This window comes from Cryptomeria japonica, chromosome 6, assembly GCF_030272615.1.
Source record: "Cryptomeria japonica chromosome 6, Sugi_1.0, whole genome shotgun sequence".
Lineage (NCBI taxonomy): Eukaryota > Viridiplantae > Streptophyta > Pinopsida > Cupressales > Cupressaceae > Cryptomeria > Cryptomeria japonica.
In genome coordinates, this window is record NC_081410.1 from 80187817 (window position 1) to 80200978 (window position 13162).

A 13162-nucleotide genomic window follows, 5' to 3' on the forward strand; every position below is an offset into this window, starting at 1 on the left:
ACTAATATAGTGTCCAAGGAATGCCAGATGGGAAAGAAAACAAGGAACATATTCAAGAACAAGGAGTATTCTACTACAAGACCTTTAGAGTTGATGCATATCAACCTATGAAGACCTACAAGGACAAAATGACTTAATCGTGAAAGTTTCTCATTGATGACTATTCTAAAATGACATGGGTTACTTTCTTAAAAGAAAAAAATAGAAGTAGTAGATTGAGTTAAGGTGTTAAAATTTATGGTTGAGAATCAAATAGAAGCTAAGATCAAATGTTTAAGGTCTGATAGAGGTGGAGAATTTACATAAAATGAGTTTATTTTTTGTGAAGATCATGGGATTAGAAGGAAATTGTTTTCACCCAAGATTCCACAACAAAATGGAGTTGTTGAAAGAAAGAACAAGTCTGTTGTTGAAATGTTTTAAACTATGTTGAAATATGATAACCTACCTGATTTGTATTGGAAAGAAGCTATGCATACTATTGCATATATCATTAACATGGTAAAAGTGAGAGTGCATAACACAAAGATTTCTTATGAGCTATGACATGGAAGATTGCCTCCAATCAAATATTTTAAAATCTTTGTCCAAGCAAGTGCTACATCAGAAGACATGAAGAAGATTTGGGAAAGTTTGATGCAAGATCTAATGAATGAATATTTATGGGATACTCTACAAGAAGTAAGGCATACTAGTGCTACAACAAGAGGTTGAAGAAGATTGTGGAAAGTAAAAATGTTAGAGTAAGTGAATAATGAAATTAGGTTACACTAGAACCTAAGATTGAGATAGAAGACACCCTCATCGCTCTAGAAAAGAAGGACATTCTGAAAGATAAAGAAGAATAAAATGCAAAAGAAAAGGAACTTGAACAAGAACCTAAAACAACTACAAAGTATGTGCAAAAGAATCATTCAAAAGATTAGGTCATTGGAGATAAAGATATAGGAGTTCGAACCAGAAGAAGACTTGTTGAGGTCTATGAACAAGAATTTTTTTGTTTCTTATCTAAGGTGGAGCCAAAGACTTTTGTAGAGGCTAGAAAGATGATGGATGGATGAAGGCAATGGAAGTAGAGTTGAATCAAATAAAAAAGACTCAGACATGGGAATTGGTACCTAGACTAGTAGATAAGAATGTGACAGGAAAAAAGTGGGTGTTCTAGAACAAGCTGAATGAAGATGGAGAAGTCACAAGAAATAAGGAAAGACTAGCATGTAAAGGTCATTCACAAGTTGAAGGTATAGACTTTGAGGAGACTCTTGCTCTGATAGCTAATATGGAATCTATAAAGATGTTTCTTGCATTTCTCACCTACAAGAACTTTAAGGTGTATCAGATGGATACTAAGTCAACATTCTTGAATGAAGAAGTTGAAGAAGTTTACATTTAACAAACAGTTGTCAAAAGATATGCATATGGTATGTAGACTCAAGAGGGCCCTTTATGGACTCAAGAAAGCTCCTAAAGCCTGGTATGCAAGGTTAGACAAATATTTGTAGTAGCAAAACTCCAAGAAAGGTATAGTGGTTCTATATGTTGATGATATCATTTTTGGTGGAAATGAAGATTTTTGCAAGAAGTTGCAAAAGAAATGCAAAAAGAATTTGAGATGTCAATGATTAATGAGTTGTCATTTTTCATCGGTCTTCAAGTGATAAAATCTGAAGATGGTATTTTTATTTTTAGTCCAAGTACATCAAAGAGTTGTTGAAGAAGTTTGGTATGGAGACTTGTAAGCCAGTTGGAAATTTCATAATTACCGGTTGTCATTTAAGCAAGGATGATGAATATCAAAAAGTGGATCATAAGCTTTATAGATCTATGATTGGTGGATTGTTATATTTGACTACTCCAAGATTGAATATTATGCATGCTATCTATTTGGTTGCCAAATATCAAGTTAATCCAAAGCAATCTCATGATCAAGTAATGAAAAGGATATTTAGATATTTGAAAGGGACTTTGAATTTTGGTTTGTTGTATAAGAAGGATGATTATTTCTCTTTAAAATCTTACACAAATGTTGATTGTTCTAGATGTGTTGATGACATAAGAAGTAAAAGTGGTAGAGCATTTTTCTTGGGAGATAGATTGGTCTCTTAGTTGTGAAAGAAGTAGGATTTAGTGTCATTATCTACAATAGAAGTAGAATATCTTGAAACAAAATATTGTTGCACTCAAGATATGTGGATGAAGAAAACTCTTAAAGATATCAAGGTGATTTATGATGAGGAAATTCCTATTATGTGTGATAATACAAGTGCGATTAACATTTCAAAGAATTCAATGATACATTCAAGCACTAAACACATTTCTATTTGGTATCACTTCTTAAGAGAGAAGGTTGTAGAGAAGGAAGTAAAATTAGAATATGTCCCCACAAAGGATCAAATTGCAGATATTATCACCAAGGCATTGTTAAAGGATACTTTTGATTATCTCCAATAGAAGCCAGGGTTTATTTCTCCTCCTATTTCAAACTAAATGCATATAAGTGGCGAATCTTTCAAAGGTGAGATCAAGAGTCAATCTTTTGTCTCTTGGATTGATGTGGTGGTTGCTCTCGAGGGAAGTAGTGAAGGTTATGGTTTCCTGGTTGTAGAAAAATATGTGTAGAAGAGAGATATCCTTAATAGGGGGAGTATTGTAGATATTAGAGATATATCTAGAAGGGGGATAACTATTTGAAAAAAGTTGTGCCCTTTTGTCTTTTATGTCAAAGGGGGAGAGAGTTATAGTTGGAGAGTTTATTGTTGATTGGTGGTATAAGCATTTCCATCAATGACAAAGGGGGAGAATCTTGGAAACATGAGCATGTGTTGTCAATGATGTCAAAATTATTGTCATGGGATCTTTTTGGTAGTTTGCATGGTGTTGTCATTGATGTCACACTTTGTGATTATTGATGAAAAAGGTGAAGAGGAAGCTGTAGTTGCTTAGTTATATTTTTAGTACAATTGTGGTCATTATTATCAATTTGATTATTGCTTGGTATGTATGGTTCAAAAATGAGTGCTCAAATATTGTTATGATGTCTGGTGGTGATATTGAGTATGTGATGTTTCTAGAAGGTGATAGTACTGGAAGCTAAAATATGTAGGAAAGAGTATTTAAAGTCTCTATGGGAGAATTCTCCACATTCCTCCACTTTTGTAGTTGGTGCCAACTTGCAATTTTGGATTTAATAACTATGTTCTATGGATGTTGCACTATTATGTTTTTAGGTCCTTAGCAGTTTAATTGTTGAAGTTGGTTGTTGAAGTTGGTTGACAGTAAGACACTAGTGAGGTTGTCTATTGGGACTAGTTTGAAGAATGTTTCACATTTCTTTTGCAGTCTTAGTTTAAGTGTCGTAGCTTGGAGGAAATGTTCATATTGCTTATGTAGTGTTCGAGTTCATAATTTAAGTGTTGGTTTGTTGCACAAGTGATGTTATGTTGTTCTATTGTCCAGTGCTATCCATCATGTTGATCTCTTTCCAACTCAGTTTGTTTATCTTAATTGGATCATACTCTTTTGGTCTGGATATGCATTGGAGGTTGAGTTAAGGTGTTGTTATGGGTCTTACCATGGGGTGTGAAGATCTTCTTTTATTTATTTATTTTAGGTCCAATTGGTTAATGTGCTTTATTGTTTATCTACACATAATGTTTGATACCAAATTTGGAGGATGTGTGTGGTTCATTGGAATCAACTTAGGAAGACATGTTGTGGTGTATTTGGGTCCCCTTTATCTCTTGGAGTGGACCACATTTAATGCAGTTGCTTAGGGTGGCCAAACTTGTGTAATTTATGTTTATTCTTTCTGTGGCCAACCTAGTTGAGTATTTTGGCAAATAAGGCGATATAAATAAATATGTGGATGTGTGAATTGAAATATGGATTGATTAAGGATGATGTAGAAATATATTTGTGAAAGAAGAAGTACAAATATTAGTTTGTGATGTGTTTATGATCAAGAGATCCTACTTAGTTCAATTCATCTTCTCTCTATGCCCATTGAAAGATAATGAGTCATTTGGAAAATTGTGGAGATCTGTATAGGACAACGTGTCTCAATAATGCAGGCCCATTGTATCTGTTGGCAGTGGGCCAACGTCCCTCGCAAGGATTCGCGACATGGTTTAACAACGTCTTGTGGATTCTATAAGTCTAGTGGTTGTACTGAGAACTGGTAGGTTGATCTTTTGGTTCAACGACAACCCTAGCTTGTAACAAGTGGTATTAAATCTTGGTCACAGGTTCAAATCACACAAGCCATGGCGAGTGACGCTGGGAGGGAGATTGTTGGAAGTTGGCCAGTGTCCCTTTCGGGGATTTGCAACATGGTTTAACAACCTCCTATGGATTTTATAAGTCTATTGGCTATATCAGGAATTGGTAGGTTGGTCTTTTGGTGCAACGACAACCCTAGCTTGTAACAGTATCTTTCCCTATGATTGTGTGCCTTAGCCTACAATTCTAAATTAGGATCAATGAGCACAAGCTCCCCACTACCACTCTAGTGGTGGGAATGGTTTCAATAGGTAGTGCTTTGCCTCTCCTCTCCATAGAGGACTTACCTTTGGGTGGGGTTTTAGGGGGTGAGGCCTAATTCTGGTGGTTGTAGTCGTTGGCCGACTTTTGGTGGTGGTGGTTAGCTTGACTCTTCAAAAGGATTTTCAAGACTGGCCCTAGCTATTTTTCCCACTCGTGATGATAAGGAGAAAGAGCAAGGTGAAGTTGTTGATGAGGCATGGTTTCTTCCTAATGTCACTCCAAACCCTATTAATGTATGGGGCAAACTGGATGACTGAGATCTCCCTTTGCCTCCCTTCGAGATCGCTCTCATCACTTGAGGGATTGGTCTTTATGGATTTCTATTTTATTGTTTATCTAGTTCTCTGCTTTTTAAGATTTGTACGCATGACTCTTATTTATCTTTTTGGGCACTACTCGTTTGACTCTGAGGGGTGTGTAGACACTAAAAAATGTATTTTTCATCATCACTAATTATTCATCCTAATTAATTAAGTAATTCTTTAATTATTTAAATAAGCTAATTATTCTTCTAAACTGACTTAATCATCACCATTCAACATTTCTAATTATCCAATTTCTATCTAATAATTGATTCATCATCAAACCCCTTTTTTAAATATTAATTATTTAATTAATTACGATTATTTCCATAATTAAATAATCTTTAATTAATCACATTTCTAATGTTTAAATAATTTCATTTAAATTATTTAAATTAATTAACTTATTCCTCCAATTCCCCAAATGCGAATTCCAAATAATTCCATCTAATTTCATTTCTCTCAAATTCATAATTCCCCAATTGTGGATTTCAATTAATTTCATCTAATTCCAAATCATCAAATTAACATTTCACCAAATTTGAATTTCAATAAATTTCAGTAAATTTCATGTGCATTTCAGCATTCGAAAGTTCAAATTCAAATCCAAATTGAAAATGAAAATCAAATTCAATTTCAAAATCCTACAGCACATGTTGAAATCATAACTGATTGATCAAACCAGTTAACTCTTCGATCACCCCTTTTCACTCCAAATTACCTTTTTCTGAGTAATCAATCGATCCATTCAATCATCTAATCCATCAATTAAGTTAACTGGCTAATCTATTTAATTCACTATTCAATCTATCTAGTTGACTACTCAATCAAATGAGTTAACAAGTCAATCAATCTGAGTTAACAAATCAATCAACACTGTTAACTAATCAATCTAAATCAGTTCACTCCCAATCAGGACTTGAGTTCAAAATCCCTCTCCCTCTCTCATGAAAATCTATATAAACAAGACCATTTTCTCAAATCAATCTAGATCACACTTTTCAAAGCAATTGCCAATCTATGTAGGAATTTTAGTGCAATACCTGAGAGCCATCCACGCAATTTCGGAGAAAAACAATGGAAGCTACAATGCGATTGAGGGGTTTTTTCAATTATTTAATTGTTTAATTCTTTCATATTTACATTTATTCTATTGGTTTATGTTTTATTTTTTTTAATTAGTTAAGGATCTGTGATCGTCCTTATTTCTTGATTAAGCATATTATCTTGATGATATTCAAGCATGAAATAGGGTGACCTTGTGTCCCTTTACTTTTTTTGTGAATATGTGTACTATATCTTTTAATCAATAGAAACTAACACATACATTCATTACAAAACCCACAATTACAAGCAATCCACAACATGAATAAACAAAAGAATCAACTCCAACTTAGGTTTGGATTAACACAAGTGTTCACACATGACACATTTTATACTCAATCTGAGTACAATACAAAACAACAGATGCACAAGGCCCAAAGCGGTATCTTTAAAATAACCACCATGGGGGAATAACTCAAAACTACAAAATTAGGCAAAGAAATACCTTGTACTTACATATTCAAAGCATATATTAAATGTACCTACTCAATATATAATAGACGAAGTGATGGACAAACGCCCAATGGGACACACTTTTACATACATCATATAATCATGGAAATACAATCAATGACAATAATCTAGAATGCCACCATAATGCTAATATCGTCCTTCTTGATGCAATTATGTATATAAATCTAACGAGGTAAATACCAAATGCTTATATAGATAGCAAAAAAATGATGCATCATGATTATCTAGTGATAGAAAGCACAACATATGGATCTCAAAATACAAATGCTACACCAAAAATTATTATATTAAGGCAAGAAACAAGTGAACATTACAATATTTGAGATCCTAATTAAGTAACCTCACTCAAAAAAGAGGATTACTTTGGCAATTGCCATACTTTTCATTGGCAATAAATGAATAGTATATTGTCGATTAGGAGCCTCACTAGACAACAATAATGGTGAAAAAACATAAGAACCATTTAAAATAAATTGATATAATTTATCCTTATAAGATAATGAATTAAAATTAAGTACAAAAATAATTACACAGTAAAATAATAAAATAATCATTTATTTAATAGAGTAAATAAAACACCATATACCAATATTTCAATATTATTTAAATATTTTTTAAATATATCTATTAACCTTGCAATAATCTTTACTTATTCATTAAAATTAATTGAACTATGGAATTACTATAGTCATTCTTTAGGCATAGACTAATAAACAATCATACACATGGAGAAACCATTGAAAAATGGAAAATAAAAAATACAAATAAAAAAATTGTGGTTAATAAATCTATTAGAAATCAAGTTTTGTTTAGTACAAGATCTCCACTTTTTAAATATAAGATCACACCATAGATAATTTTAATAAAATGAATATCCTTTAATTTTTAACTCTTAACAAAAACAAATTAAATTAAATTAAATTGATTACTCATATATTTTTAATTCATACTACTAATATCAACAATTAAAAACTATTATTAAAATCTCTTAAAACTAAAATCTAAATTAATCTAAATCTTTTTAAATTATTTTATAATTAAAATTTAATGTATAATTATTTAATAACTTCAAATTTTCAAAATTAATTGTATTATTTTTTAAATACTGTAAAAATCGGCAATAATTATATATAAAATCAATTCAAAATAATAAATTAAAACAAATAAAAAAAATCTAAATTAATCTAAACCCTGAAAAAAAATTATCCCTCCCTAAACCTTAGTATCCAACACTAAATAAAAACCATTGGTATATGCAAAACAATGTTCCCCAAAGTTGAAGACAAAGTCAAATTGCATGGTTGTAAAAATTAAATTGAGGCAAAGCAAATCCAACCCCACCATGGCATCTCAATACCTACATTCTTTTAACACTTGCTTAATATAACCTTGGTTTGGTTTGGTTTATCAACATCATTATTAAACCAAAAAAAAACCTAGGGAAGGTAACGATACTTGGGCCACCGGCAACCGGGAATCTTCCCGGTAACCGGTAAGTCCGAGAAGAAATTTGGTGTGAGGTTGGCATTGAAAACCTCTCCTCCTTCACATTCCGTTGCCGGTCATCCATCTTGTTCTTCTTCATTGAGCGACTCTCTCTTCTCTTCTCTTCTCTTCTTCTCTTTTCTTTGTATTGAGTATGCTAATGTTCTTGCTCTTACACAAGTCTTATTAGTATTGTGAGTTCACAGTCTTGTTCGAAAATAAAACGAAAATAAACTGTAACAGAGGAGGAGCAGGCGCAAGAAGAGGAGGATTAATCAAAGGCCGTCGGTCGTAAATATCCAGGTAGGTTATAGTCCTGATCTTGAAAAAGCTCTGGTTTTTTTCTTTCGTTCTCTGTTACGAGTACGATCTCTAGTTGCAGGACATGAAAGTTTTTTAAAATTTGGCCTTTTTTTCTATTTTTTATGATATGCTAGGGTTTCATTTGCCCCTTTTAGATCTCTGAGTGCCGTCTGTCCCTGTTTTGTGTAAAATGTTTGAATTCTTTACGTTTGGCTGGGAATTTTTTTTTTTTGCTCTTCGGCAAGGTCTGTTTCGTCAAATTCTGGGTTTTTGGTTCGTTAGAAAGTGTTTTTTTGTATTTTAGATGTAGAAGTAACAGGTAATGCTCTAAATTGCAGAGCTTTTAAAGTAGTCGAGAGATTTGAGTTTAGTAGTTAGTAAGCCGTTTGCTGGAGTTGATGGAATGGTTTTGAGCTCTGTAAGTGACTGTTTTTCATCTGAATCTTTCTTTCTTTGTTCAATGACAGCAATTTTATTGGTTAAGGTTTGTTGAGCTCAGTAAAATTGTTCTCTTTGCAAGGTGCAAATTTGTCTAGGTTGGAGTTTAAATCTGAAAATAATCGTTTGTTCGCTTTGCAAGGTGTAAATATGTCTAGGCTGGAGTTTAAATCTAAAAATATTTCGTTTATTCTCTGTGCAAGCAATTAATATCTCTGGATTTAAGTTTAAGTTAGAAATGTGAATGTAGTCTTGATAACAAAGGTCTGTTTCGAGTTTTGGAACTTTGCTTGTTGATTTCCTTGTGAAAAATATTGGATTTTTTGGGTTTAAATTACTGAATTGTTTTTGTTAGTGGCCTTGGAATACGCAAATGTACGTCTGGAAACTCCTCTGTTTTTCTGAAGGCCTGTTTCGATAGATTTTGGATTTTTGCATTACCAGAAAGTAATTTTGTGGTTTTGAAAAACGTGAATCATTTTCTGCTCTTCTTGAAGATCTGTTTCAGTAAATTTTGGACCTTCGCTTTTTTTTTGCTTTTGGTTTCTTAAAATTACAGTTCATACTTTTGTTGAACTCTGCTTGGTTGAACGTCATTTTGTGCCGCGTTCTTTGCTTTAAACTACAGGGTTCTATTTTGGTTAGTGACTTTTGAAGCAGAAGTTCTGAAATATGTAAAGGGTTCGCTGGATTCCTGACTTTCTGCTGTAAAATTATTATATTTTCAAATGAAATTTGTTATTCCCTGACAGAATGGCTTCAATTATGCCTCAACTCCTAGTGAAAATTTATTAGATTCACTTGAATAAAAATTTTTGGTAGTGTATTAGAGCTGACGGCCATTCCATTAGTTATTGGGCTTTTATATTTTTGCATGTCTAGAACGATTTCTGCAACATTTATATATAACCCTGGGTTGTTGGGACCGTCTGACTAGCTTCCCTTGCATATCCCATGTTGGAGATGTTCTTGGGCGCTGAAATTAAACTCTAGGGTCTTTGTATGTGTGCAATAATGTATGAGCCACGAGGCTCACCAGCTTAAAAACAGTGGTTCCTTAATCATATATGTTCATCAATAGTATGAATTATTTATTTCAGGTAGAGTGATACTGGTAGAGTATTTCTTCTAGGGAAATGAAAGCTCATAATAATATGAATGTTTGAGATTTTGCCCCGTACAAATATTCTGCTAGATTTAAAACAAATTTGTGATTATGCCATCTTAGTGTAAATTTTGCAGAAGTCAAGAAATTGTCTAAGAAATGATCATTTTTGTTTCTTCTGATTCAAAGTGTGTATCGTCCCCCTTCAATTTCGAGGGAAGAGTGACCACAGCCCATGTTGCGCTAGTTTTGCAATACCTCTGTTTCAAATAGAACCTATATAACAGTCCTTTAGTTTAAGTTCATTTTGTAAAAGTCTTCTTGTGTGCATAGCTTATAGCCAATTTGGTAGTGTAAACCATCTTGTGGAATGTGCAGAGGCAGGGTTGAGGAGTATACTCTTGCAATTAGGTGTAATCCCAGGTCATTGGGATTGGCTCCCTTTGGCATATAGCAGCTAAGCTTTGAACTCAGGTATTCCAATACTTTTGGTTAGCAATTGGACCTAGAGCCTCACCAGCTCGAAAGCAAAATCTAATTAAAGACAGCTATGCACTGTGTTTATTTTATATTCTTGGTAATTTTAATTTGTGTTTTTTTGCTTCAACCACCTTTTACTTTGTTATTTTTAACCCTGCCTTTTTCATAATTTATTGAATTGATTTACTGTTAATATTTTTCTTTATAGGTTACACAATGAAAGAATCAAAGCCTAAAAGAGCTGCGGCTGTGGAGGCTAAAGCTAAAAAGGCTGAAGCTAAGTATGTGAACACTATCATATTTGAAATTATATATTGCCTTTTTTAAATGTTAAATGCATATGTGAACATAATATATAATATCAAGATTCGATCCATTAACATTTTCAGGACGAAGCTGCGTGTTGTGAAAGAAAAGCCAAAGAAACGGCAGGCTAAACCCAAAGTTAAAAAGGATCCCAACCAACCTAAGAGGCCACCAACTGCCTTTTTTGTTTTCCTGTATGAAAATGCTTTCAGCTTTTGTAATTGTTTCATGAATTTTATTTTATATTGTTTTTCCTGTAGGGTATAAAGTTATTAATTTCTCTTATATATCTCAGATTTGGTTCTGAAAATTAGTTTGACTGCTCAGGGAGGAGTTCCGTCAGACATTCAAGCAGAAGCATCCCGAAGTCAAAGGAGTTGCAGCTGTAAATTCGTGCTTCACATTTTATGCCTTTTTTCCCCTGCTGTTTTTGCGTTAGATGATTTTTACGTCATTTATATGACATTTTACATTACTGTAGCGATTTAATCAAGGACTTCCAATTTTTCTTTTGCTAGGTTGGTAAAGCTTGCGGTGACAAATGGAAAGAAATGAGTGATGCTGTATGTCAACTTATCCTGTGAAATCGTTCACTATTTCCTTGATTTTTATCGTAATTTGGTTTGAAATTAAATGCAATAAAAAAATTTGTACAGATGTTGTAACATCCTTAATGTAACTCCCAAAATCTTTGGAAGGCAAGGCCAGCAGATCGTTTATAAATGTTACTCGTTAATACTCCACACATAGGATGCGATCTTCATCCTGGACATCTCATCATTACAAGGCATGCGAGATTTCACTGACATCTTATTTTGGCAGGATAAGGCCCCATACCTTGCAAAAGCTGCACAGAAGAAAGTTGAATATGATGTTACAATGAATGCTTACAAAAAGAAACAGGTGAATTAGCTAGTCTTTGGCTAGTGTCAAAATGTTTGTTCACTATATCAGCTGCATTCTTACCTCATCCATGTTCGTACTTTTGAAAAGGTGGATGATGAAGGCGACGTAGCTGAGGAGTCTGACAAGTCAAAATCTGAGCTAAATGAAGATGACGACGATGAAGAAGACGACAGTGAGGTGCAATTCCATCTCTAATGTTTTGATAGATATGTCTTTGCCTATTTTTTTCCCTCTTATTTGCGCCATTGAAATTGTCTACTAAATGTTTGTTCTCTGATTTACAGGATGAAGATTGATGTTACTCATAGGACATCTAAATTCTCCTAATAGCTCTAGATTTGAGGCTCGAGGAGAATTCTGATTAAAACAATCTTTCCCCTAAGTTGCATAGATTTACTGCTCATTTTGTATGGTCAGTAATAACAGTAAGTTTTTGGAGCAATTATAGCTAATAGCTGAAGTGGCTGTAAAATAGAATGCTTTGCTATCAAGCTTGTCTTGGTGGTCAAACTATGGATGCTTTCTGGGATAAGTTGCTTAGTTTGTGCCATATTGTTTGTTTTGCCTACGAATTGGTTATCCTTCTTTAACCCCTTTCAATCTGGGCAAATGATATTGTCACTGTTTTTTTTAAGTTATTTCAGCACCATAAAATTTTAGTGGATGTAATTTTTGTTGCCATGCACATGTGAGTGGATGCATTTTTTTTGCTTTAATTGTGATTTTAAGCACTTCCCTAATAATGCTACAATTCAGATAAAACTTATTCTGCTGATCTTGGCATTTGGAGGCTGTTCTTGTAAATTTGTGAGTATCCTGCTCTGGTGTTTTAAGAATATGTTATTGTTATATACCCAACTCCTTAGAGCCATCAATTCCTGCATAAATTAGACTGACTTGTTTATGCACGTTAATAACGCTACTATCCCAATGCAATTTGGTAATGATTTGTACTATATTTAGTGTTATTTATTTGATACCAGTGGTTATTTTTATTGTTAATCTCTTCTCTCTTTTTTTAAATTCGTGGTACTATATATAATTTTATCGTTGAGGAAATTGGCTTAATGTATGCACAGGCTGAACCATTAGCTTTATTAAATGGAGTCTATCTAGAACAAAGTGACTCAGTCAGGGCAAGTTGACTTTTGAAACTTGAAGTAGACCTGCGTTGTTGTTAGCGTCTTATTAATGAAACAAAAATGTAAATGCAAGAACATGGCCACTACCTAGACTTGATGGTGTCTTGAATTAGCCATTGTGCTCAAGTGCTGTGTCTACTTCTTATACGTTAAAGATTATATTAGATACCTGATACGTGTTTGTGCTCTTTTCTCCTTAAAGATTATATTAGATACCTGATACGTGTTTGTGCTCTTTTCTCCTTAAAGATTATATTAGATACCTGATACGTGTTTGTGCTCTTTTCTCCTTGAATTGAATTTTACTTAATTTTGCCTAGTTTATAAATAAAGTTCAAATACGAAATCTCTTTAGTTTTGGAGTCAAATTCATTGATTGAAATCTTTTTATAATATGGATCAATGAGTTTGACTCAAAACTATAAAGTTGAATCTTGATAGTAATATCATTATTTAACTTGTAGAAAATATCTCCTAATTAGCAATTGAAATCTCTTTGTTCAATATGTTTGTTTTTTGTCTTCCCCACAATTTAAAAAAAAAAAAATTATAAAAAAGAATTATATTTTTAATCT

At 33.1% G+C, this 13162-nt stretch overlaps 1 protein-coding gene across 2 annotated transcripts; it reads left to right on the forward strand.

Moving 5' to 3' along the window:
• Nucleotides 1–7965: 7965 nt before the first annotated feature.
• Nucleotides 7966–12109, forward strand: LOC131072868 (HMG1/2-like protein). Of its 2 annotated transcripts, XM_058009154.1 has the most exons (9): nt 7966–8210; nt 10132–10227; nt 10442–10514; nt 10623–10733; nt 10867–10924; nt 11058–11102; nt 11362–11442; nt 11533–11622; nt 11730–12109. In XM_058009154.1, the coding sequence occupies exons 3-9, from the start codon at nt 10450–10452 to the stop codon at nt 11739–11741; spliced, it is 462 nt and encodes a 153-aa protein (XP_057865137.1). In that variant the 5' UTR covers nt 7966–8210; nt 10132–10227; nt 10442–10449; the 3' UTR covers nt 11742–12109. The 2 variants fall into 2 exon arrangements, with proteins under 2 accessions (XP_057865137.1, XP_057865138.1); XM_058009155.2 differs by lacking the exon at nt 10132–10227 and having other exon boundaries at nt 7967–8210.
• Nucleotides 12110–13162: the final 1053 nt, after the last annotated feature.